A 24,968-nucleotide genomic window follows, 5' to 3' on the forward strand; every position below is an offset into this window, starting at 1 on the left:
ATGTATTCCAGATTCAAAGCAGACTTTAGTGGGCATTTCATATGTATATTCATATTTACACAGTCCTGGTTATCATTCCAAAGTCTGATCTCTTTGAAGATACAGGATACAAGATACTGTCAGCTTTGTACCAAGATGTACTTCAATACCATTTTGTGATAATTTTTCAAATATTCTTTATTTTTATATTTAACAGCATGAATAACACACACTGTTGGTTCTTTGCATTCAGGGACATAACAGGTGAGGATTAATTGCTCCTTTAATTCCTGAGTGCTTGATATGGGTTGGAGAGGGTTTGCATCTACCCTTGTAGTTGGCACCCTAGGAAGTTGGACCTCACTGGTGACATGCTGGCAGGTGGTAAGACCTTGGGGGCGGGCCCTAGGTCACAGGGCTCTGTCCTTGTATGGAACTGACACTTTGTTATCTTGTTTGGTTTAATATTATTATTATTTTTTTGCTTGGTTTGGTTTGGGGTGGGGGAATAAGGTCTTATTCTGTACTGGAACTCTCTACATAGGCCAGGAGATTTTATATCTGGTGATTAAAAAGTATGTCACCTTTTGAGAGATTTTAGTATATTTTAATCTACTTGGTAATCTGAGTTATACTTTTCAATGGTCTCTGTTCCCCTTTATGAAAGTAGATCCATATAAGAACACCTTTTTTTTTAGCAGAATAGTAAGGAATTGTTTCAAATTTCCTTGTCATATATGACCTTGATAAGTCCTGAAGTTGAATGAAAACACCGAGATGAGCAAAGGCACGCAAAGCCTCTCTATCCATAGGGACTACAGCTTAGAGAAAGAGACCCACACTGGAAGACACAGTGTGAGAGAGGTGGGAAAGGATATAACTGGGATGTGGAAAACGGGGGTTCTAGGCTTGACCCCATTCAGACTCCGCATGTGACCTTAGGCAGATACGTCATCCCAGCCCAGGTGCTTATGCTCAAGGGAAGGTTGATGAGGCAAAGCCTGAGACCTCTTCTAGATCTCATCCTGTGGCAAAGGGCAGGAAGGAAGGACAGTATCAAATATGCTCGGGAAGGTGCCAGCCATGGGAACATTCCACACAAGGGGCAACCAGCAGGAAAACCGAGACGAAAGCATGGGAGTGTTCTCAGCACCAGGCCAAGGACAACCCCGTTTAGAAAAACCCAAGCCAACCTGGTTTCCTTGAGAAAAGAAGGTTAGTTCTTTGGCTGTGAGATTTTTCTGCCCTTGAAAATGTTGGCCCATTAATGGGTCGTGTTTCTTCAACTCAGCAAGGACAAGCAGTGGCCATCAGAAATATCAAAGAACCTTGGTGAGACAAAGTTATTATCGACTGCCAGACTGAGGGAAGTGGGAACCCTTTCATGCCCTCTGCCCATTTCATAGTGCTATACATACAGATGGCTAAGCAGCATTTTTAGTTAGCTAGAGCACCAGGGCCAGGAGTTTCAAGTCTACAGCAGGTGCCTAGAACATCTTCCTTGGTTTTGTGGTCTTCCCAATCTAGTTTACAGTGTTTCCATTTTCCAGAAGTGGGGATGACAGTCCCAAGCAGTCTAGAAAGAGATGTCAGTCTCTGGGATTGGGGGTGGCTAATTTCTTCACCAGCTACAAAGGAAAGCGAACAAAGGCCCAGGAAACTCTTCTAGACTCTGGCCATCTCTTACTTCCTGACATCTGTCCATCCGTCTTTCTCTATCTATCCCCTATCCCTAAGCTGCCCTTGGCTTTTCTCTTCCCTCTCTTTTCATGAAAACCTGCCCATGTGTGTGTTTACATGATCAAGGCATCATTTCTCACCGGACTAAGGCTCTCTGCACCTACTATTTATATTTATATGCTTCTTCCTATTAGCTTTTGTCCACAAAATCCTGATTCTGTGACCAAGTATTCACCTTTACATAAACATTTAGAATGACGTGTACATATGGTTCTTTTGTTGGGTTGGTTTTGAGTCAGGAATTCATGTATCCCAGGCTGTGCCTAGAACACTCTATGTCACCAAAGATGACCTTGAACTTTGATCACCCTGCCTCCATCTCCCTAGTGCCAGGATTACAGGCACATACACTACATCCAGTTTAATGAAGCAGAGTGTATGTCAAAACCAGGGTTTTACGCATTCTAAGTAGGCATTTACCAAATGGGCTTTAGCCTCGGCTAGCTTGATATTTAAAAGCCTAGTGATCTCAGGATCGTGGAGGGATATTCAGTACAGTAAAACTGCACATTTTCCTGTTTTCTTTTTCTTATCCAGGGAGCTTTGTCTGTTAAGTAAGCTGACATTAATGAGAGACCCTGGTTAGGCTGAAAAGCAAGACTTCAGCAGTCTGTTATACTTCTGATGATTTGGTCATTCTTATCGGGAAAGTCGTGGTTTAATTACCCAAGCTCTTTCTCAGAGCCAACCAGTGAGTTACTGGGTATTCTGACAGGCCAATGAGACCAGGAACCACTGGTAAAAGTGGCTAGCTGACAATTAGTGGGTGCGAGTAACTACTTGATAAAGGCTGTTGGAATTGAGACTGATACTCAAGGTTCTTGCTAGAGATGAGAAGAAGCACTGGGATTATTCTTGCCACACTGTGTCCTTCGTGAGACACGCACCATAAGCCTGCTCTCTCCATATACCAAGAAGTGTCAGGTCATGGGGATTGTCTATTTCACAATCTCAATCAGAAGTGGTGACATACTTGCTTGTCTTCCTTCCAGTTAGAACTGGATGGAGTTTCTTGAGGTGCTGGAAGAATTGTGCAACATGGCATCAGAAAGAGGTAAGTCACCCCACAGGTATGCTTAGCTGGAACTTAAAATCCAGGCACCCAGACTGATACATAAGAGGATTATGCCTCACTGGGAAGTTCAGTAGGAAAGATCCTACAAGTGTTTCCTTGATGTTGGGTTATTTGGTGAGTAGTGTATGAGAGACAACTAATAATATTTGACTTGCAGGAAGACAGTCATATGATTCAGCTACCTTTAGAGACAGGAGAAACAGCTTAAAAAATTAAACTATCAGCAAGTAACTAAGGGGATTCCAAACACTCTCAAACCTTCAGTTTAATTCTACAGTGTAATTTAAACGTGAAAATCAAACGCAGTACCTTTTCTCCATAGCCTCTATCTTTGGTCATCATTTCCCTGAGGGTCTGTAAGACTTTAATGCACAGCTTCTCTTCATTCTCCTCTAGTAGCTGCTTTGTATGTTTTATTAGCCTGAATGAAAGAAAGGCACAGGTCACGTCCGGAAAAAATCCTACAGCTAAAGACCTCGCATGAGAAACTTGGTTGAACTAGTCAGGTAAAGAGCAAGTTTTCTTAAGGGTTCCAACTTTAAATACACTTCAAGACATCCATGCGCTTGAGAACGAGTCAGCAGCTATGTCTCACAGGCGACACCTGCTGGCGGGGGACAGATGACAGGCTGAGAAGGCAGGAGCTGGCCACAGTCTCTGGAGAAATACCAAGCAGAGAAAGCAGACAGAGCCCTACTCATAAGTGTGCCTGTTTCTCCGTTGAGGATTGCTGCTGATATATGCCAATAGAATATTTTTAAAAACCTCATGAAGTTGGTGGCTGGGCAAACACACACTTTCTGTATCCATAGTCTCTTCTTCAGAGGAGCTCCTAGGGCAGTGCCCACCTTCAAGCTAGACAACTAATCGCACAGTGAAAATCAAGTGAGGATGTCTTGTCATAAAACCACCGGTTTCTTTTCAGATTATGCCCCATGGAATAAACTGAGAAGCTAAAATGTTAGGAAATGATAGTGAGGTCACGGGAGGTCCAAGAATTTTGAGGGCCTGGAGGGTCACGACATTTTGTTTGCTTGTACTACACATGGTAGGGATTTGCTCCCAACTTGTTGACTGGAGAAAAACATGAACAGGCATGCAATTCAAATTGGCGGGGAGTCTCAGGAAATAGGATCTAATAGACAAGTTTACTTTGGGACGGTCAGAACAGGGCTCTAGTATCTGACTTGAATCCACAAAGTTAAAAACTGGCCAGTGGCTCCTCCTGCAGAACGGGGGGCTTGGACTGGTCATCAGGCCTTTCTGGCTACTGACCACTCCGGAAGGGAGGCTGCTTACTTGCAAATGAAACCGCCACTCTCACATTTCCTCCTGGCATCTGTGTTCTCAGGGAAAAGCAGTTCTGGTCTGTGTAGAACATCCACAAGCACAGACAACTCGGCCTGGACCAGGGGCCTGAGCCGGTCCTCCAGGGCAGACACGATGTCCTGGAAGGAAAGCATCACTTGGTCAGCAGCTCAGACGGAAGCTGGCTAACAAGGTGAGACACTATTTCTGCCTATACATGTGGCATGGGCTAGGCTGTGTTAGCTTAGCTTTCGTACTGCCTCCCATTACTTGCAGTTATCAGACACTGTCCACTGGGTACCAGAAGCATTGCCTCCCAATCCAGAAAACAAAGGACAAACAAATCAACACTTTCTCCACCCCTTCATCTGAGACAATTTTAGGCTACTCAAGGGCCAGCCCGCATATTTGTAAGTACAAAACCCAAAAACAAGTTTAAGGATGTGAAAAGATGTCTACAGTATGAGTTTAAAATAGTCAGGGAATAGTATGGATTCTGTGACACTGTTTTCAAGAACAATATCCATATCTAAAAAAATACATACTACTAATCCACCGCCACTGGGTTTCTCTGGGCGGTGGGATCACATGGGATTTTAATATCCTTCCACATAGTTATTAGTGCTGTCTGATTCTTTACAATGAGCAGCATTTACACAATAAAGTTATATAAACATGAGCACACAAATGAATGAACATGCTGTATCAACATGCTAAATACATGTACCCTGATAGCATGATGGTCTTCAAATGCAAAACACACAGCTGTAGGAAAGGAAAACAGAGAGAAGTTGAAAGGGCTGCCAACCCAACACAACAAACACCATTTAAAGGCAAATGATAGGAAACAGACAAGGAATCATCTTCAAAAGATGCAGCAGCCTGTGCCATGGCTTGTAGCCTGTCCCAGGGCCTGCCAAGTCCGAGTTTAACTGGCAGCATGCTAAGACCGGGACAACACAACACAAGGGGATTTGCATGGGAAGAGACGCCTCACTTCAACACTTTAACCTGTTGAGGGTTTCACAAAAGGAATTAAAAGGTATTTTATCCAGTAACAAAAATTAAACCACATAAAGATAGTCTTAGCTTATGTTTAAGAGATTCCATGTAACGGTAACAGCTCAATAATGTTTAGGACACACAGAAAGGGATGTAAGATTAGAAAATTTTTCCTGGTGGGAGGAAGGGGTTTCCAACAAAAACTGTAAATCAGGACACAGATTCTCTAACTCATATGACTTTCATGGGAGTGAAGAAGAGGTTCTCACTAGCTTCCCTAAGAGTATGCCTTTTGGGGACAATTCTTTCCTCCTCTATCCCCCTTCTCTTCACACCCTACTGGTCCCAAGTCCAACCCAAATGAAAGCCTGAGATGGCATGGAAGTAATCCTCGAAAACTGTATAAACATATTGCATGAAATCTTGCATCTTTTGAGAAGTCTGGACTTTACACTGAAATTTGTTTGCATTGTATTTTCAAATGTATGACATTTAGCAGTAAGAGAGGAAGAGCAAGAGAGGGGAGAGAGTGGGAGTGACAGCGAGAGAGAGAGAGAGAGAGAGAGAGAGAGAGAGAGAGAGAGAGAGAGAGAGAGAGAGATAGAGATAGAAACAAAGATGCCAAAGCAATGAGCTGGGGAAGGCGCAAATGTCGAGGGAGCAAGCGTCTAGATGAGAATTAATTATAGACATGGTTAACTGGCAAGAGCTGCCCTTATCACAAGTTTTGCTGCACGAGGGCATCTAATGATGACAGGAACTCGGGGATAATGCATAACTGCAAGATCAGATCTTTTCAAGCACTGACAAGTCTATACAGCAAGTAATGACCTACCTATGCCATCTACTCCATTTCCCAGGATAGACTTACTCAATCTACGAGGCAAAAAACTAATGTGTTTGCAGATAACTGACATGGACCTTGCTGTCCAGAAAATATTATCTGATCACAGAGTGTTGAGTCTGTTATTCCTCACCTTTCCAAAAGCACAGAAAGTCAGGAAATGGTCCTTCGGAATCAAAGTTACATTTGCTTAGGAATGCCTTTACCACAGGAAGGACCTCAATCCTTATCTTGCCCCGGAAGCTCTATAGGCCTCTTAGGGCGGAAGTCGTACACCTCATGTGTTCTGTACAATAGTCTTTACAAAGGATGTTTCCTACTCTTTGCCTCTTTAAATCTGATCTTGGCTCCATGTTACTTCCTCAGCCAAGCATCCCTCATCCCCTACCCTAACCACAGTCAAGATGAGGTCTTCTGTTGGCCCTTTGGGTTTTACATGTGTAATCAGCCGATTAATGGCCTTGTCTCCTCCAAATCTGGAGATCTCTGAAAGGGGGAGATCACCTAGGGCTTTTCTCATCACTGCACATCACCAGCACCCAGGGCTGATGGACCAATCGATGAATTTATTTGTTTTTATGTCAATTATGCACCCTCACAGTGACTTAATTACTTCTCCAAAGGAAAGTAACATTTCTCCATAGCAGTAACTTTAGTTATTGTAACAGAAGCCCCTGAGTGCTCACTATACTACATCTCTGGCACCGTTCAAGGACATGTGTTTTCCAAGGACAGCCATTACCAAACACTCTAGTTCACACACTGCTATAACATGGCACTGACATCTTTCCCATGGTTTGGTAGCTTGAATTTACCTCCTAGGAAATTAAGTGCACCTCTGAGGCTGCATTGACCAACAGAGGGCAGCAGAATTAATGTCAAGTAGCATCTTTAAAGTTGGGTGATAAGGAAAAAACTGCTTTCAAGAGGCCCTAGAAATGTTGATAGACTCAGCTGTCGTGATGGGATGTCATGATGGGAGGAAGCCCAGGTCATAGGGAGGTTCCACGGGGATTTCGGACAATAATACAGCTGCTGCTCAGTCAGTTGTCTACCAGGCGAGTGGCCCCCTTCAGGAGCTTTTGTTTACCAATGACTTTGCCCTCCTGGCCTCACAGACCTCTCTCTGTAACCGAATTTGTATGTTTTGTGGCTTGAGAAAATACAGTTGTGATCGTCAAGTTAATCTCGACTTTCTTCAGCATCGGACATTACCTGCAATCTCTCAATGATATTTCGGTAGTCTCTAGAAGCTGCCAGAACAGAGTCTCGACGAGCAGCGTTGCGGGCCGATAGCCGCCAGTTCATGGCCGTTTTCTGCACAATGTTGTGGGACTTCAGGAAGAGGTTGTTGACTTGGCTGTCCAGGTCAACAGGAATGGCTATGGCCCGGCTTTTGGCTGGAAAAGAGACAGATGACCCATGAGTCCATGGCTTTCAGAGTGACAGGATATGGGTTTGAATCCTCAGTAGCCACTGGGCTGATTCTGCCATGCCTCCAATAAGCAAGCATGTATGGTATGGTGAAGACAGAGAGGGAGCTCAACCTTTAACTGTAGTTTAGTTCAGGATTTCCCAAGGCGAATCCTGGGGACAGGAGTAACCGTGAACACTAAAACAGTTCCAAGTGATAAAGCTTGGGGAAGACATAGGACAGCTCAATGTCAGTTTGCTTTTTGAACAAATGGCTTCCTACAAATGCCCACATGTTTGTACATCTTAAGAATTATCCAGACGACTTGCTAGGTCAGAGATTTTTTTAAAAAAATCGGTTGTCCTATATCACAGCCTATAAAAGCTGACTTCTGCTGACCAGGACACAAACAACATCTGCCCTGTAGGCTCTTCCTTCCCTCCCTAAAAAGGAACATGAGGAAACAGTGAAATGTACCTCAGGGACGCTCGGAAGGACACCTGGCCAGTACTTGTTTATCAAGACTGTCAAGGTCATGAATAACAAGGAAAAAGCAAGAACCTGTCACAGACCAGACTGGAGGGGAGAGCTGACAACTGCGCGTGAGACAGGTGTGAGGGTGTACCCCGGTGCAGAAAAATGGCAGTCATGGAAACACTAGTGAAAACCTGAATCAAGCCTAGACTTTAGCTGGTGACAATTGTTTCACTGTCGCTCTCTAACTTCTGAAAGATGTGCACTAGCAAAGGAGATGTCACTAACAGAGGAAAAAGTGAGAAGGACACGGGAACCCACTGCATCTTCTTCATAACTTCCCCAGGGATCTGAAAGTCATACTAAATAGGAGCTAACCTAAAAGGCTAAGATGAACACTTCTGTGTGGGGAATTCTCCCCAAACGAAAGGAACCATTTCCTGTCTTCAGTGCTTCAAAACACGGGAGATAAAGTGTCTTCCATTGCCTGCATCTAACTGTAAGAAGAGCTGCAGCATTCTGAAGGATGCGCTAGAGAGCGACCGTTTTTATCTCAATAGAACACATAATGCACAGGGAAAAACCAACAGCCAGTCAATGACTTCCTAACAATTTACTCTGTTAAGTGGAAAACCACGGAAGAAAAATACGATATAAAAATAAAAAGCAGGACACCTGGCTTACACTCATCTCTGTTAGAAAACTTGTGCACTGGGTCCCAGAGAGATGGCTCAGCGGTTAAGAGCACTGGACTGCTCTTCCAAAGGACCCAGGTTCAATTCCCAGCGTCCACATGGCAGCTCACAACTGTAACTCTAAGACACCCTCACACAGACATACATGAAGGCAAAACACCAATGCGCACAAAATAAAAATAAATAAATTAAGAAAACCCATGCACTGGCCAACCTATCTAAAACTGAACAAGACACAAGGGGCATCAGTCAGGTACAGTTTTAGTCAGTCCAGAAGAGGCCGTTGCCTAGGGGCACAGCACTGGTATTTGGGAGTGAATAGGATGGACTCTTTTTATGACTTTGCATAATTATCAACTCTGTTTTGGTTTTTGTTTCCTTGCCTTTCTGGGGACTAGACCCAGGGCCTCGTGCAGATGAGGCAAGCTCTCTACCACTGAGCTGTGTTCTGGCTTTCCCTGTGTTGTTACTGCTATGGAGAAGACTTGAATGGTGCAGCCTCTCTAATCAAATGTAAACGGCCGTCAAGCCAACGGCATCCTTGAGTTTGAATCAACTAACTTATGAAGCAAGGGCTCAGTCAGACATTTCGGTGTATCATGTCTCTATAAACTGCTGTCAAGTCTGAAGAAAGTAGAAGGCCATCCAGGAACCCTCTCAGCCTAATCTCTCACAACACACACGCGCGCACACACACAGATACAAACACACACACGCACGAGCAATACCTGTCACATGAGAAGATGAGAGTACAGGAAATCAGGTAGCACCTAAAAAACTCAACCCAAGGAGCCCTCACAAACATACCCCTTGCTCGTCTAAAAGCTACATCACAGAACACAGAATTACTCATGTGTTTATCTCCTGGTCACTATGGAAACTTTCTTGCCTGTAAAGCACCCATCCATTCCCAAGGACACCCTTTCTGAGAAGTTGCCCTTGCTGTTTGCCGGGATCTGGGGATCTAGTTCAGTTCCAAGACTTCTTGCCTGAGGTGGGAAGCCTATTCCTTTGTATAGAACTTATGGAAGGTGGGGAAGGGTTAACATTGTAAGTTTGTTTTAAGTAGGTGCCATAGAAGTAGGAGAAGAGCGAGGGGTGCACCCACACACTGAGACAATGGGGATGTTCTATTGGGAACTCACCAAGGCCAGCTGGCCTGGGTCTGGAAAAGCCTGGGATAAATCCGGACTCTCTGAACATAGCGGACAATGAGGACTACTGAGAACTCAAGAACAATGGCAATGGGTTTCTGATCCTACTGCACGCACTGGCTTTGTGGGAGCCTAGGCAGTTTGGATGCTCAACTTACTAGACCTGGATGGAGGTGGGGGTTCCTTGGACTTCCCACAGGACAGGGAACCCTGATTGCTTTTCGGGCTGGGGGGAGACTTAATTGGGGGAGGGGGAGGGAAATGGGAGGCGGTGGCGGGGAAGAGACAGAAATCTTTAATAAATAAATAAATTAATTTAAAAAAAACAAAAACAAAAAAAAGAAGTAGGAGAAGAAAGGTGGTCAGCTCAGGCAGAGGGAGAAGGCCCAGGATAATGGGTATCTACAGGGTAATCATAATTTGTAGCAACTTTCCAACTATTTCAAACTAATTAGGAGAAAGAAGTCTGACGTTCCCATCACATGGGGACCTAATTACCCGGACATGCTGTATCCCAGAAATATGTGCAATGATGGTACCACTTAAACTTTTCTCAAAAGGGCTGGGGTGTAGTTCCGTGCTAGAGTGCTTGCCTAATATGGAACAGGCGTGTTTAATGTTTAGCATCGCAAAAAGAAAAAGGGTGGGGAGGATAATTGCCTTTTAGGATGGGAATCTTGGGGGTTAGGGAGCGAAGGGAGGAAGGAGGACCAGCCACTGCACAGGGAGAGGAAAACAAGGCACCATTTGTGGGAAAGGGTGCTCCTGAGGATCTGATGGGTGCTTTATGGGAAGAAAGTTTCCATATAGCAAAATGCATCTGTTGGAGTAAACAAACTCAGGCTTTGAATGAGGGACTTCCCGGGGCCTTGAATATCTTCATGGATTGTCACTTGCCAAGAACTGTCTGACTTTGAACTATGGAATCTTATTTTTCAAGGACTTACTGGTTCTTACTGTGCTGGCTTGGCAAAGACAGAGGCTGGGGAATCAAGAAGAACGGGGTCAGGCTTTGCAGCTTCCTTCCTTACAAGAGGCTCAGTAAACAGCGGGAAATTCATCTACGTTCCACTGTATCCACGCTGACTGGGGGCCTTACCTACATCAGAGAGCACTCGGATACAGCTCTCCACAGAGGCCTTCTGGCTCGGCATTAACCAGTTGCAGTGGTAAACTCTGAACACACCTTGCAGGAGTTGCACAAAGACAGGTTGGCGCGTCTGTAAGAAGGGACAAGGTCAAAAAGATGTGTGAAACTCCAATGACCCGAAACACAAGCTAGAGGGAAGACTCCAGAAGGGCAGGGGCTGGATTCCAGAAACTATTTGCAACAGTGTAGATATTAACTAGCCCCTAGAGAGCCACATCCTAAAAGGTGGTACCCCGGGAATGAGGTGGGACCGAGGAAGAGGTCCTTCAGACATCGAAAGAATGTCTTGGTAGCGATTGTCGGACCTTGACCTCCTCTTTGCTCTTTTTTGCTTTTCTGATGGATAGGTCTGGCCCACAGATGCTCATGCCCAAAGCACAGGACCTGATAGTGAACAGAAAGCTTCTCAAAGCTCATGAGGAAAAAAAAATCAATCTTTTTCTCTTTGTAACTTAATTATTTCAGGTTTTTCATGGTAGTGACAGAAATCTGATAAACACAGAACCTAGACAACAAGAAAAATTCAGGATTATTTTAAAGCAACAACATATTGCCACCAATATGAAGCTACTTATTTTCACGCATTTTAAAAGTCATATTATCTAATTAATTCTGATCACAAGAATCAGTAGTGGACTCAAACTCCCAAAAGCAGTAACCTTGTCCAGCTACAAAGTAGCTGAATTACTCGAAGGCAGTGATTTCTCCATGGTGTTAGCTTTATCCAGTATATAAAGTTGGTCATAGCAAATTGCCCCAAACTTTCCTCCAAGCAGAATCCAGACTAGCCTTAGACTCATGATTCTTCTGCCCCAGCCTCCTGCTGGCTGCACTAGAGGCACATGTCACCAAGCTCAGCCAGAATTTTTACGTTTAAAACATCTTTTACATTTCTTTATTATTTACTTATATGCATGCATGTGTGCCATGGGAAGTCAGTTCCGTCCAGCATTTGGGCTCTAAGGGTCACCCTTGGGTTACTAGACACGATGGCAAGTGTCTTTCCTCACTGAGCCATCTCACTGGCCCGACAAGCTGTACTGTTAATTCACAAAAACGAAATGCTAAGTGGATGTTAGGCAGAATCTTCTCCCTTTCTTACGCAGGGCAGTGTCTTTACCAGCTGAGATGGGCGGTGTCTATAGGTATTCGTTTAACTCTGGGTACAAGTGAGCTACCTTCCATGAGAAGACCTCTCTGTGAAGGTCTAAGTGTGTAATCCTTTTAAAGTGAGAGAACGCATACATCTACTGAGTTAGATGCCGACTTTCCGAACGCTTTTTAAGACGGCGATTTTATCTCTCTCCAGATGATCCCTCTGGATCTACCAGGCAAAGGTAATTGTCAGTGATGAGCTAGTCCAGTCATCTGTTCGTGACAGATGGGCCACTCAGCTTCACTAAAAACCAGGGGATGCAGTGGAGAAAAGTAGTGGGAATTCTAAAGGAACTTCTGTGATGAAAGAAAAGAAACCGTTCTGGAAGAAAAGAGTCCATTTTAAGAAAATGAAACAGAGTTAGGAGAAAATTAAGTTTCCTCTGTAAATGTGGTTCACGTATCTTCCTTTTAGTATGTATGAGAATACAAGCCAGCATGTCAGGCCTGATCTCATGTAGGCCTGGATGACAATTATGTGACATGGAAGCTACCTTTGTGTTATAATGAAAGACAATGACTAGGGGAGGATAAAATTACCCAAGAGCACTAAGGGGGGGGGGGGGACGGGAGGGCGCTGAGTCAGCCGGTTCCTTCCATTCAGTTCACCTGGGACTGAAATCTTCAGGAAGCGCATCCTGTCCTGCACTCCCACCATCCAGCACGAAGCTACATTACTCACAGAGGTCAAGGATGCAGGAAGCCAGAGGAATTGGCAGAGAAAGCTAGAATTAGCTAAGTTTGGTGGCTTTTTCTTAGCTCCTGAGTTTACACAGGGGCCCAATCAAGACAAGCCGGAGGCCCCGAGTGCTTCCTCCTGGCCAGGCCCTGTGCTAAGTGCTTTACAAATGTCTCGTCTAGCCTCAGTGTAACTCTGTGAAGAAGGAAGTGGCATTATTGTAAATGCTGAACTTGGGATGAGAACCTTAAAGTCTAACTCATGGAGAAGTGCTCCTCCATTGTTCAACTTACCTGAACAAGTGTTTATGAACCATCTACTTGTTCCTGTCTGATACCTGGGGATAGAAAAGATGACCTAACGGGTCACCAGTAGCTGTTTCCTAATTGCTAAATGCAACAGGCAACCTGGTGACATCAGCTCATTTAATGTCTTAGTCAAAATGACAGACAGGGCTCCTGTTTGATTGGATGGGTGATCAAGAGCGAGACAGGGATCGTGACAGTTGTAGGATTTATCCACAAGGGGGTGCTATCTGAAAGTGGTGGAAGCTTGGATAGTCCAGGGAGGCATTGTGGAAGGATAGTGAGATAGTGGTTCCTCTCCATCCCTTTCTCCTTCTTTCCTTTCCTTCTTCTCTCTGCCCACCTCTCTCTCGCTGCCTCCAGTTCAGTTTTGCAGCTACATGCAATCCCATTTCCCATCACCGGGACAGAGCTGAAGCAAGCGCCTCACTATAACGTGAAACCGGTTTAGTCATCCAGCACCGACTTCCTAAGCCTCCTCTTTCCTACTTAGTTCTGAATCCTGCCCTTCCTGCATCTTCCCCTAGCCTCTTTCATCTCCTCCCTTGAACTATTCATGTTCTCCCCAGGCCCGCTGAATCCCTTCCTTACTATGGCAAAGACTTAAGTCTCTTTTTAATCTTTGGTCATCCCCAATCTTCTGACTCTCAGAAACTCAAGTGCTCACTCAAAAAATTGCTAAGTACCAGTCAACAAAGGACCCAGCAATGTCTGGGGGACAACAGTATGTGGACTGGTACAGGCGTCGTGTTTGAATCACTCTACTGCAGCTCTCTTCACAGGAGCATGGGACGTTGATATCATAGCCCTCGTGGGCATCTAAGAAAAGAAGTTCTGAGCCAGGGGTGCTAGCACCCTTGACAAGGTGAAGCAGGAGGCGCGGGAATTCAAGGCCAGCCTTGGTGACAGAGCGAGTCTGAAGCCACTGCAGGCTACATAAGACTGTATTTCAAAATAGAAAGAAGAACAAGAAGAGAAGACATGGGAGGCGGGAGGGCGGTGGAAATTCAGTGACCTCTCCGTCTTAAAAGAGCTCATATGGGACAGAATGGAGATTTGAATACAATCTGTTTTGCTCTAAAGTCTCCAAAATTCTCCTCTTCCTCCTTGGATTCGACATTTCCAAGCTGACTCTTGGACATTTCGCTGGCAGCTCAAGAGCGCAATATCTAATGCCAAGTTCATCATTTTTGTCCCTGGCATATGTGGAGGGAGGGAGAAGGCATGGAGATCTAGCTGGGAAGAAGACATGCCTTTCAAAAGAGAAAGATGGGGGCTATGGGACCAGCACAGGGAACGTTCACCAGCGAGGAATGGCTCTACGAATGTGGAGCAACGTGGGTGATTGACATTCCATACTACAAGGGAAGCAGATCTGGTCTCACTACCCATTCAGCTTTCCTGCTTGGCACTTAGTGTTGCAGTACAAACACATTGGCCTGGCTGTTAATGGGCTCCTGCTCCACTTCTCAAGTATGTGTAGACATTCAAAGGTAATATGCACCTACATTCCTCCGTGACTCAACTGCTGGTGTTGAGTTATTTCTAAACTAAGTTTCTCAACAGTGCTTAAGAATATACTGTACTGAAAAGCTCCTACTTAGCTTTAGGGTTAGACAGCACAGGGCTGAGATCATGGCGATGCCACTTGGCATGCGAGATCATGGCTGGGGATGCGAGCTGAAGCATCAGGGCTGAGTTTACCTCAAGGCAAAATTCCATCTACACTACAGCCTGTGGTAAGCGCCCATGAATTCTTTTTAAAATTATTTTTATTATTTGTAATTATGTTTAAGCATATGTATGGGGGCTCTATGCAGCCTAGAGCCAGAGTTCCAGTGTGTTGGGGCCACCTGCTGGGGGCTGGGAATCAGACTTGGGTCCCCTGGATGAACAGTGCAAGCTCTTAAGTGCTGAGCTATCTCTCCAGTCCTAAAATAATTCGTATCTACTTACTGAATACGGAAATCCATTATACAAATTTGACTAGGAATCATTCTTCTCTTGGATAATTTACATTACTTTTTAATTTATTTTTATCGGAGATTTACATTTTATAACATGTCTCTCACTCACCCACCCTGGTCCAATTGTCAGTCCATGGCAAGGACAATGGTGACTTTCTGGCTATCAGAAATCGAGTGCTGCTTTTGCTCTGCAGCCTGGACAACAGGCCTGTGGTCACTGCTGTAGTGACCAGTTCAGACGTGGGTTGTAAAAAGAAAAGTGCTGTTTTCGATTGAAATAGCAAAGATGTCCCCTGAATCTACAGAGTTCAGGCTCTGACAAGGTGAGTGGCAGAAGCTCTGGCAAGACTGCACAGTTGGGAGAGGCTTCAGAGAATCCCACGTGAACTGCGCTGCACAGAGTGTGTGGTAGCGGCCCTTGTGATCTACCACACCACCTCTCACCTCAGGCACCAGGCACTTCTGAGGAATTCGAGGAGTATCGTTCTCAGTTAGAAGAGAGTTCTCGGTATTTGGAGATTACCAAAGAGAAGTTGGAATTTTAGGACAAACCTCTATGTTTTCAGGTACAGTCAGTCTTGTGTATCCTTAGGTTCTCTGTCTGCAGAACTAATCAAGGACTGGACATATCTGAAAAATGACCAGGTCTGTATGGAATTCACATACATTTTTTTTTGTCTCAGCCCCTGAACAATATTGTAGACCTACGACTCACGCAGCAGCTGCATGGTATAGCTCATTATAAGTCCTCTAGAGATGACTTAAAAGTCTATCGGCGCAGTGGGAAGGTTTTATGCAAATTCTAGTAAATTCTATACAATCACCTCACCATTTAGTACTCAGGACTTGAGCACTTCTGGGTTTAGGTCTGTGAGGACAGGGGAGGTCCCAGAATCAATGCCTATAGCTATCATGGTCAACCGTACTTCTGCATCCAAGCGTCCCTGACAAAGCGACCTTCCATTCTGACTTTGCAGAGTGGCTCATTTATAGCAGCTACTCCACACTGAAGGCCTGGATTGCCAATGCACAGAGGAAAGCCCCACCACAGAGGCACAGAGGCACTACTCACCTGCAGAGTGGTACTCTGGTCTGAGAAGGGAGAGCTGAAGAAGGTCGTGACGATGCTCATCACGATTTCAGTGACGTACTTCTCCAGTATCGAGTCTGCGTGTTTCCTGTCGCTTGTGTTGTTACAGGCCTGGAAAACAGTTGGATGCTGGAAATGAGACACCCAAACCTACTCCAGAATACTGAGAAATCCACTGCCTCCCCCCACTGATCATCAATCGCAGGACAGACGTAAGGATTTATAGGTCAGAATTTATCCAAGGAAGAAATAATTAGAGCAAATAAATAAGCAAACAAATTCTGCACTGTGGATAGAGAAGAAAACTTAGCTTGAGTAGCATGACATAACACAGATGTATAAAATTAGTAAGACTGACATGTCTATCCATCCAACTTCCTGCCTGTACCCACAAGTAGGAAGCCTTGAAGAACAGCAAATGGGACTGGAAGTAGAGTAGCCAATTTCCCTTAAAGGCAAACTGCCCCCAGATAAGTTATCTGTCTACTCTCTCACCCACATAATGAGAAGAGTGAATGCACCATGAGGCCCTATGCTCTTTATTCATATAAGATTTTACTAAGATACAGTTTGTAATAGGAGGCCATAATGTGTAATAGTTGAGCTCACTGGTTTGGAATGAGAAAACGCCTTGGATTTTACCTATCCGCTACTTTAATTTTTCTGCTTAGAACAACAGCAGCCCTTTATAAAGTTAGAGAATAAATTTGAAAATAAATTAATTAGATCTATACCTTGAGTTATAAGAATCACTTATAATACAAGGTAAAAAAAGGAATTATTAAACACACACACACACACACACACACACACACACACACACACACACACACACACAAGCCTCACCCTGCAGATGTCCACAAGGAAATTCTCAAACAATTTCCACATGTGATTGCTTGTGTAAATCTCCTTCATTTCCACCTCAGTGTCTACATAGCAGTGATTCAGGAAGTTAATGTAAGCGATTTTAACCTGCAGGTGGGAGAAAGCTTTTATGAAAATCCAGTCTGTACCTGAGGAGTCCACGAGCTCCATCCCCCACAGTGAGACTCAGTATGCAGTGATGTGGGAGTATCATATATCAATCTGTTGATTTCATTGGTCTGATAGATTAGAACATAGGTGGGTGGAGTAAACAGAACAGAATGCTGGGAGGAAGTGAGGCAGACGCCATGCCTCTCCTCTTCAGGGCAGACGCAATGAAGCAAGCCGCCAGGTCAGACATGCTGAATCTTTCCTGGTAAGACTGGTGCTATACAGATTACTAAATATGGGTTAGGCAAGATGTGAGAATTAGCCAGGAAGAGGCTGATGGGCCAAGAAGTGTTTATATGAATACAGTTTGTGTGGTGTTATTTCGGGTATAAAGCTAGCCAGTGGCCGGGAGCTGGGAGGCGGGAAGCAGCCCGCAGCTCCTTCAACAATGCAGCATCACTTCATGTCCCTTTTGATTTTCCAAATTCATAATTATAAAATTCAAAACCATAAGGCTTTAGGGAGAGAATGTTTTTATGGTCTGGAGATATTATTTGGCGAAAAAAACGCTGACCAAATGAGAGGTTCAACCTCGACTGTGCTATTCTTGTTTGTGAAGGCACCGTTAAGTATGGCACAGCTCAGGCTGGGAGATGGTAATACATGACCTATGTCTGCACACACATGAATGTAAGTGTCTGCAGCAGCACCCTTTATAATGGCCATCAAGTGGAAACCGCACAAGACTGTGTCAGTGACAGCTGGAGAAACAAAATGGGGTATTTGGATATAAGGAAGTATCACTTGGCAATAATCAAGTACCAATGCATGTAAAAGTTGCACGAGCTGTGAAAAACTATGCTAAGTGCAATAATCCAGCCAGAGCAAGACATCCTGTGTGATTTCATTTATACCGAATGACCACAAGAGGCAGAGAAAAATAGGTGACTATTTAGGCTGAAGGAACTGGAAGGAAAGGGGAGAGGCTATGCAGAAAGAAATGGGGAAAATGTTTTACTTTACTTCTTTGTCTGTCTGAGACAGAGTTTTACTGTGTATTCCTGCATGGCCTGCTATTTACCAAGTAGCCCAGGCTAGCCTCACATTCATGGCAATCCTCCTTCCCCCACCTCCTGAGTGCTGGGATAATTGGCATATACCACCATACCTGGCTTTAAAAGTACTCTTTCAGGAAGTGAAATTATACACCATTTTTTTATTTCTAATAATTACCTGTAGTTACCAAATTTTGTATCATGGTCATTCATTATTTCTGTACTAAGAGTTTTTGCTTGAAAGAATTAACCTAAAGGTGAAGGGTGTCTCAACCCATTGTTAGTCTCGGGGCTGAATTTGTCCCACAGCCCTGAGGCTTTTATCCCATTCTCTATGAGGAAGCAGAGGCTCATCTGTTTCCTGTTCTTTTCACACAAAATCAATATTCAGGAAAACACCAAGGATGTGAAAATTTTTTGTACCATGAGCTATATAGGCTGTTAAACCCAAGGGCTCACCAGGCCAGCCACCATGTCTCCATCCAGCTATGGCCCCATGTACGGCACAGAGCCTGGGAGAAGGGTGCCCTTAGGGCCAAGCTGCTCACCTCGGGGATGCAGTCTTCATGAGTGACCACACGAACGATGTCATCAAGCGGGAGCAAGGAGTTGCACTTGATCTCTGTGTACACATTCTTGCCCTCTGTGCACACGGCCAAGAGCTCCACCAGATGGATGTGGTACATGAGAGGGCTGTTCTCATCCATCCGGTCACGCTCGGACCGCATCATCTGGATCAGAGTCTGGAAAGAGGCTCTGTCGTTGTAGAACACGAGGACATCCTCTCCAGAATTGACAAGCTACACAGGGAAAAGGGCTCATTGGTGTTCCAAGCTTTCAGGAGTGAGGTAGCCTTACAAAATTCTATGTGTAGAGTAAGACAGACTTACTTTCCCAAGCAAGCTGTGTCTGTACCGCTAAACTCATCTACGCCCCACTTGTTTCTAGATGGACCAAATAGCATTTCTTAACAGCATCATGTGAGTCCAAGGACACAGAGTCATCAGGGTGATCATATAAATCTACTAGGGGAGACCAGACTGTACACCAAAACACTACATGGAACAGACTGCGAGCCTGCACTCTCGGGTTACTGTTTTCGTAGTTTAAACATTTCTATCTTTTAGTATAGTTTACAAGGCATCCTGATGTGAATCCATCCCATTTCTCATCTCTTTGATCATAAACTATTCACTTCTTAGATGTGTTCCTTTCAACCCTCAAGTCATTCTAGCTAAGTATGGTGACGCATGGCAATTTGTCTCCCAGAGTGTATCTTTTAATAAATCTATGCTAATTTAATATACATCCATTTTATCACTATATGAAGTACAAAAGCTTTAAAAAAAAGGCTGGAACAGAAGTCAAAATAAACTCAGTCAATTCTATTCACTCCCTGCCAACATATCTTCAACCCAGTAGGTGCAGGATTTTATTTTTATTTTTTGGAACTACTAGGGACTGAGCCAAGGACCTCATGCATGCCATGGCCAAGCACTCGACCACTCTTCCCTTGATAGTCTACCTGCTCACTACCAACCAACTGTAATGAGCTCTAATCAAGGGTATAGATACCAGGACAGATACTTTTGCTAGGTTATTTAACTTTGTTGTGCCTCAGTTTCTTCTCTAAGTAAAAAGAGAGACAAAATATGACCTATGCCTCAGAGTTTTGCTGTACAGAATAAATAAATCATAACACAAAAATACATTAGAACAATATGCAGACTATTGTAGACTTCAAGGAAATGTTAGCTATTACTGTTATTATTACCTCTTTTAATCTACAAAGTGGATTAAATGAAAACGCTCATTTAACAGAAATGAGAAGTCTTGGGATATCAAGACATGAGAGCCAGTACATGCAAGCCAGTAAACAACGCAGCAGACATTTGTACCCTAGGCTGAGTCAACTCTACTGCCCCTGGAGCTATAGGTGTAGACAGTACAATAAATCCAAACACGGGGTGAGTTTACTCAAATCCCATGGGAGCTATCACCATGTTTGCAGGGTGGACCTTCCTAATCAAAGCCAATATTCATCACAACTTCCGCAAAGAAACAAATGAAACTCTGCCTCCATCCTGCAGACCAGATGCTCCTTGTGAAATATTAAGTCAAAATTGTTCAAGCTAATTAATTGGGTGAGTAATTAAATAAAAAAGTCATAATTCCTGGAGAGGAAGCTGTTCTGGCTTACTGCTAGCGCTCACATTTAATCTCCACATAGATTGGTCTAGCATTCATCTTCCTTTTTTCTGCCTGAAGAGTCCAAGCCAAATTGCCTTACAAGTAATAGATTTACTGCTACCAAGAATCAATCAGACTCTTGCCTAAGTTACAAAATGTGAAACTACGCACATGTACAAGTACACCCTTCCCTTCCATATGGCTCCTCAAGAGGGTGCCAAATCACACAGCTAGGACTAACTTAGCTTTCTACAGAACACCAGATGGAGGTAGATGGAAATACGTGGTTGTCACCTCAGCCATGACCATGTCTTGGCACTTTTTAATGAATTTCCCTTCGGCCTTGACAATTGTCTGGAGAAACTTGATGTACTGGACATTTCGACCGTGGGTCTCTATGCAGTGGACGAAGTGCTGGACCACTCTCTCGTTGATCTCACTGCACAGCTGGAAGTTGTTCATGAAGATGTGCTGCATGGTCACTGCCTCCAGGATCTGGGAACAGACGAGGATTGTGCACAAGGATGGGGTCAGAAAGAGCCCAGAACAGGTTAAAACATGAGCTAACCAAGGCTACTAAAACCCAGAAGCACCTGTCCATGCGAGCATGCTTCTCAGTCTTGTTTCACGCTATTCCGTTTGCTAGCAAACACCATGTTTTTACAAGATACTGTTAAACGGCTTCTGAAAAGATGCTGTGTGCATTTTACAGTACAGTCCAGTTGTTCTATATTTATGTGTATAAATGCTTTGTCTCTATGGATGCATGTACACTTCGTGTGTGCCTGGTGAATGCCGAAGTCAGAAGAGGGTGTGCTCTAGGAACTTTGCTTTGCACATTTTATCCAGAGTTACTCATAGATACTGAGTTTTATGACTGATATAAAGTAGATGCTTCTTTCTATCGCCACCCTTTTTAACATAACAAAGAGCGTACATAACCCTATTACCCAGAAATCCTTTAACAGAGAGCTCCAGTTGTTCTAAGTATGTGTATTTGTATATACAATGATATATTTTGCCGTGTTATTTACAAACCCAAGAACTAGACAGTGACTGACTATTCACTAAAAAGGAAGTGAACTTTAACTTACAGCCATTTTATCGAATGCCAGTGAGCCATGGAAGACAGTGAGAAAAATACTCATCTATGGTTTACAAAGGCATCAGTGATGTGGTGAACAGAAAAAAATGCAGTATGAAAGATAGTGCATGAAGTGTGAAGGCATCTTAAACAAAATGTGCTATATTCATTTACTGTATCTAGGAATATGTACTTAACAGACAAGCTATATATAAATGTTCTGTGGGCATATTACATATTTAGCTAAGTACTAAGATGTCTCACTTTTGTATTGGTAATCATGACACATTAATATTATTAGGAAAAGATAGAAATACACATTTTTTGCCCTTACTGCTCTCCTCCTTTATACCCATGGCATCCTAGGCTCACAATATGGAGTACTTATGTCCTGAGAGCTGGCCACAGTGTTCTCCTTTGGAATGAATGCTACATTCTAACAAGTCCCAGAACCCACAATATCTAAGGACAACTGGTTCCCCACAGTCCTCCCAGTACAGGGTTGCCCAGAGGCTTCCTAGCTCACCCCTGGGTTGAGAAACAGGTTTATGTGTTTATGCAGCAAGGCTTGATTCTGCTGGTTGCCTGCACAGAAATTCTGCAAGAATTCATGAGCCAGCCTCATTATCTCCTGCATCTTGGTATCTTCTGCCTGTGTGGGAGGAGAAAAAGGAAAAGCATTTATTGTAAGGCTTCTACTCTATGCTATTACCTTCTACCAAGGTGGCATCCAGAGGTGTAGGCCCAAGGCACTGTGGGTAGAGTGATGTGCTTGTATGACCCCCTGAGAAGCAGCCAGGAACAGACAGATTTATGTGCCCTGTAACTGAAAACGAATTCTTTCCTACTGGTCACTAGCACAAACACAAAGATTTTGGATAGGAAAAGGCCATGGAGTCAAAGTAACAGAAGGATCCCATTGTCTACTGTTGGCTGAATTTCCGAATCCCTACTCTGAATTCTGACTTTGGAGAACAGGTGCTGACTACAAAGAAGGACCCATTTCACCCCTGTTGCTAAATCCTCAGCTCATCTGCTGACTTTTTAGAGGTCACCCATTGTCAAATATCTGGGAGGAGACGAAAAGTCCTCAGATTATAAATTAGGGCAACTACACCGTTTCGTCCCCTTTGTTTGCAACCCTAGACATATCTGTAAATGAAGATTTAGCTTTCCTTTCTGAAAAATGGGACAGTATCTGCCCTGGGCACACCACATGGTTGGTCATGTAACTCTTCCATAATTCAGACTCTGTAATTTCCCATCACCACCTTTACTGTTATTAAAGAGTTAAATATTGTTACAAAACAGAAAACCTACGGTCATTCTGCCCAGTTCTCAATCACAAACGTTTGAGGCAGTGAAAGGAGATTGAGACTCTCCAAAGTGGACGTCACCATTCACATCCTCCTGCCAACGGTCTGCTAATGCATCTTGTATCTATCACTTCCTCCTGGAGGCAGGAGACTGGCAGGAAGGATGAAGACCCTCACACTGTCTGTGACGTGGACTTCCTAGCTGTGTGACCTAGAACTTCAAGTTACTTCAATGTCTCCATTTTCTCATCCGTAAGTGGAGATAAAAGCAAGTACACACAGTACAGTCACGAGGAGGGTAAAATGAGAAAGTCCACATGGAGTGCTTAGCAGGCACAGAGAAGTACGAGTCAGCTATGGCTTCTGGTTTGAACGGAGGTCAGTAAAATTAAAGAGCAAGGCAGAAAAATTTTCAGATTAGTGAGTCAAGAAGTTAAACCCAAAACACTGCGGGTACTTATGTAACTATCTGGAAATGCTGCAGCTATTCTGAGCTGACATGCTAGGCACAAACAGGCAGAGGGTTGGAAGTGGTCCATTTTTACAGCTCGTCAACTTTAGCCTAAAAAGTAACCCAACCCTGGGAGAAGACAGGACAAACCCATCAGGAACAAGTGGCACAAGGATCATGAGCAACCAGCTATGGTAATCAAACAGAAGAACAATGGAATGCTCATAACAAATTTCTGTAGGTGGGTACTATGCCTACCTCTAATTTGGGGGCAAAAGTTTTACATGTTAGACACTAGAGGACTCAGGAGAGAGGGATGCTGCTAGTTAAAACGGGGAACCTTGAAAGTTCTATATGCTTCCATTTCTTCTACTAAAATAAAGAATCTGTTAAGCTCAAGGCTTCTGGGGTTTAGAGTATTTTCACAAGGTGGCAGGCTTGGAAGACATTGTGTGACAAGATGTTACTTGCTGGGAATCTCTAGCATTCTCACAAAGTGGGATGTCTGTGCTCTTTCCACAGTGAGTGAGCGCGCACACACGCGCGCGCACACACACACACACACAAAGAGAGAGAGAGAAAGAGAGAGAGAGAGAGAGAGAGAGAGAGAGAGAGAGAGAGAGAGAGAGAGAGAGAGAGAGATCTGTCTCTGTGGCATCAACTCAAAATTAATCTGGTAATAAATACCTTAACATTGCTCTATGAATGGCTATCACTAAAGTCAAGGACCAAGCTATGGCCATCCAATCATCTTCCCATACTATACACTGGAAAAGTGTAGAAGACATGCATAGTTGTATTAACTCCAAGTTTAACTCTAAGTTACCAACAAGTCTGATGTCCCAGAAGGATGCATGCTGTGTTTTCCTTGTGGCTGGGAAAATATATACCTCACCTGCTTGATAACTTCTCCCTGACTAAGAAGGTAGCTTCTGTGTATGGCACTATCTAGACTAGCAGACCCAGACTGCACAGGAGAGCAGAGCTGGCCCTATTCATACAGCTGTGTCACCCTGAACCTCACTGGCCACAGGACAGTAGGAGCTAAGCAGCACACGGGGCTCAGCAAGGTGTTGGGCAACCTACAGTCCCTCAGCAGTATTTTCACTGCAGGAGATGATGCTTCACCAATGGGGTTCTTATGGATGATCTAAGTACTCCAGAGTCACACCAAACTTCCCTAGGCCTCGGTTTCATAATATGTCAAGTGGATAAACCATAAAGCCTCACTGCTATTGCAAGGTTTGAATGAATGCTTTCCCAAGAATCTTGCCTGCCTCCATAAATGCTGAGTAGTTAGCTTTCTGCCTGTTCTTACTGGGTTTTGTCAACAAAATCCAGACATAGCTGGAAAGAGGGAATTTCACCTGAGGAATTACTGCCATCAGATTGGTTTGTAGGCAAGTCTGTGGGGCATTTTCTAGATAAATGATTGATGTGGGATAGCCCAGTCCACTGTAGGCAGTGCCATCCTTGGGCAGGGAGTTGTATTAAAAAGCAAGTAGAGCAAGCCATGGCGAACAAGCCAGTAAGCAGCATCCCTTCATAGACTGGGATCAGTTCCTGCCTCGAGGTTTCTGCCTTGAGTTCTTGCTTTGACTCTCCTCAGTGATGAACTGCAACCTGAGAGTTATAAGATGAAATAAACCCTTTCTTCCCTAAGATGCTTTTGGTCATGGTGTTTAGCAAAGCAATAGACACCAAACTGAGACAGTGGTCTTCTAAAATACAATCTTCTGTAAGCAACAACCAAAAAACAGTGAGGGGAGGAGAACTTGGTCCACATGCAGACTCAGATGATAGGACAATGCCAAGGACCAGAGCAATCACATCCCATGCTCCTTACTCCTTCAATAACTCATAGAG

General features: G+C 44.0%; 1 protein-coding gene across 12 annotated transcripts in view; it reads right to left on the minus strand.

The window, feature by feature from the left end:
* Itpr1 (inositol 1,4,5-trisphosphate receptor type 1) overlaps positions 1-24,968 on the minus strand; it is a 342,349-nt gene that overhangs the window by 126,124 nt on the left and 191,257 nt on the right. For all 12 annotated transcript variants that reach the window (XM_075983288.1, XM_075983285.1, XM_075983283.1 and 9 more), the window contains 9 exons: positions 21,862-21,987; positions 20,546-20,746; positions 18,610-18,861; positions 16,878-17,003; positions 16,014-16,142; positions 10,785-10,905; positions 7,164-7,348; positions 4,094-4,242; positions 3,104-3,215 (listed from right to left, as the gene is read on the minus strand). In XM_075983288.1, the coding sequence (XP_075839403.1) occupies positions 3,104-3,215; positions 4,094-4,242; positions 7,164-7,348; positions 10,785-10,905; positions 16,014-16,142; positions 16,878-17,003; positions 18,610-18,861; positions 20,546-20,746; positions 21,862-21,987 (1,401 nt within the window). The remainder of the gene's footprint in view (positions 1-3,103; positions 3,216-4,093; positions 4,243-7,163; positions 7,349-10,784; positions 10,906-16,013; positions 16,143-16,877; positions 17,004-18,609; positions 18,862-20,545; positions 20,747-21,861; positions 21,988-24,968) is intronic.

The sequence above is a fragment of the Microtus pennsylvanicus genome, chromosome 8 (genome assembly GCF_037038515.1).
Source record: "Microtus pennsylvanicus isolate mMicPen1 chromosome 8, mMicPen1.hap1, whole genome shotgun sequence".
Taxonomy (NCBI): Eukaryota; Metazoa; Chordata; class Mammalia; order Rodentia; family Cricetidae; genus Microtus; species Microtus pennsylvanicus.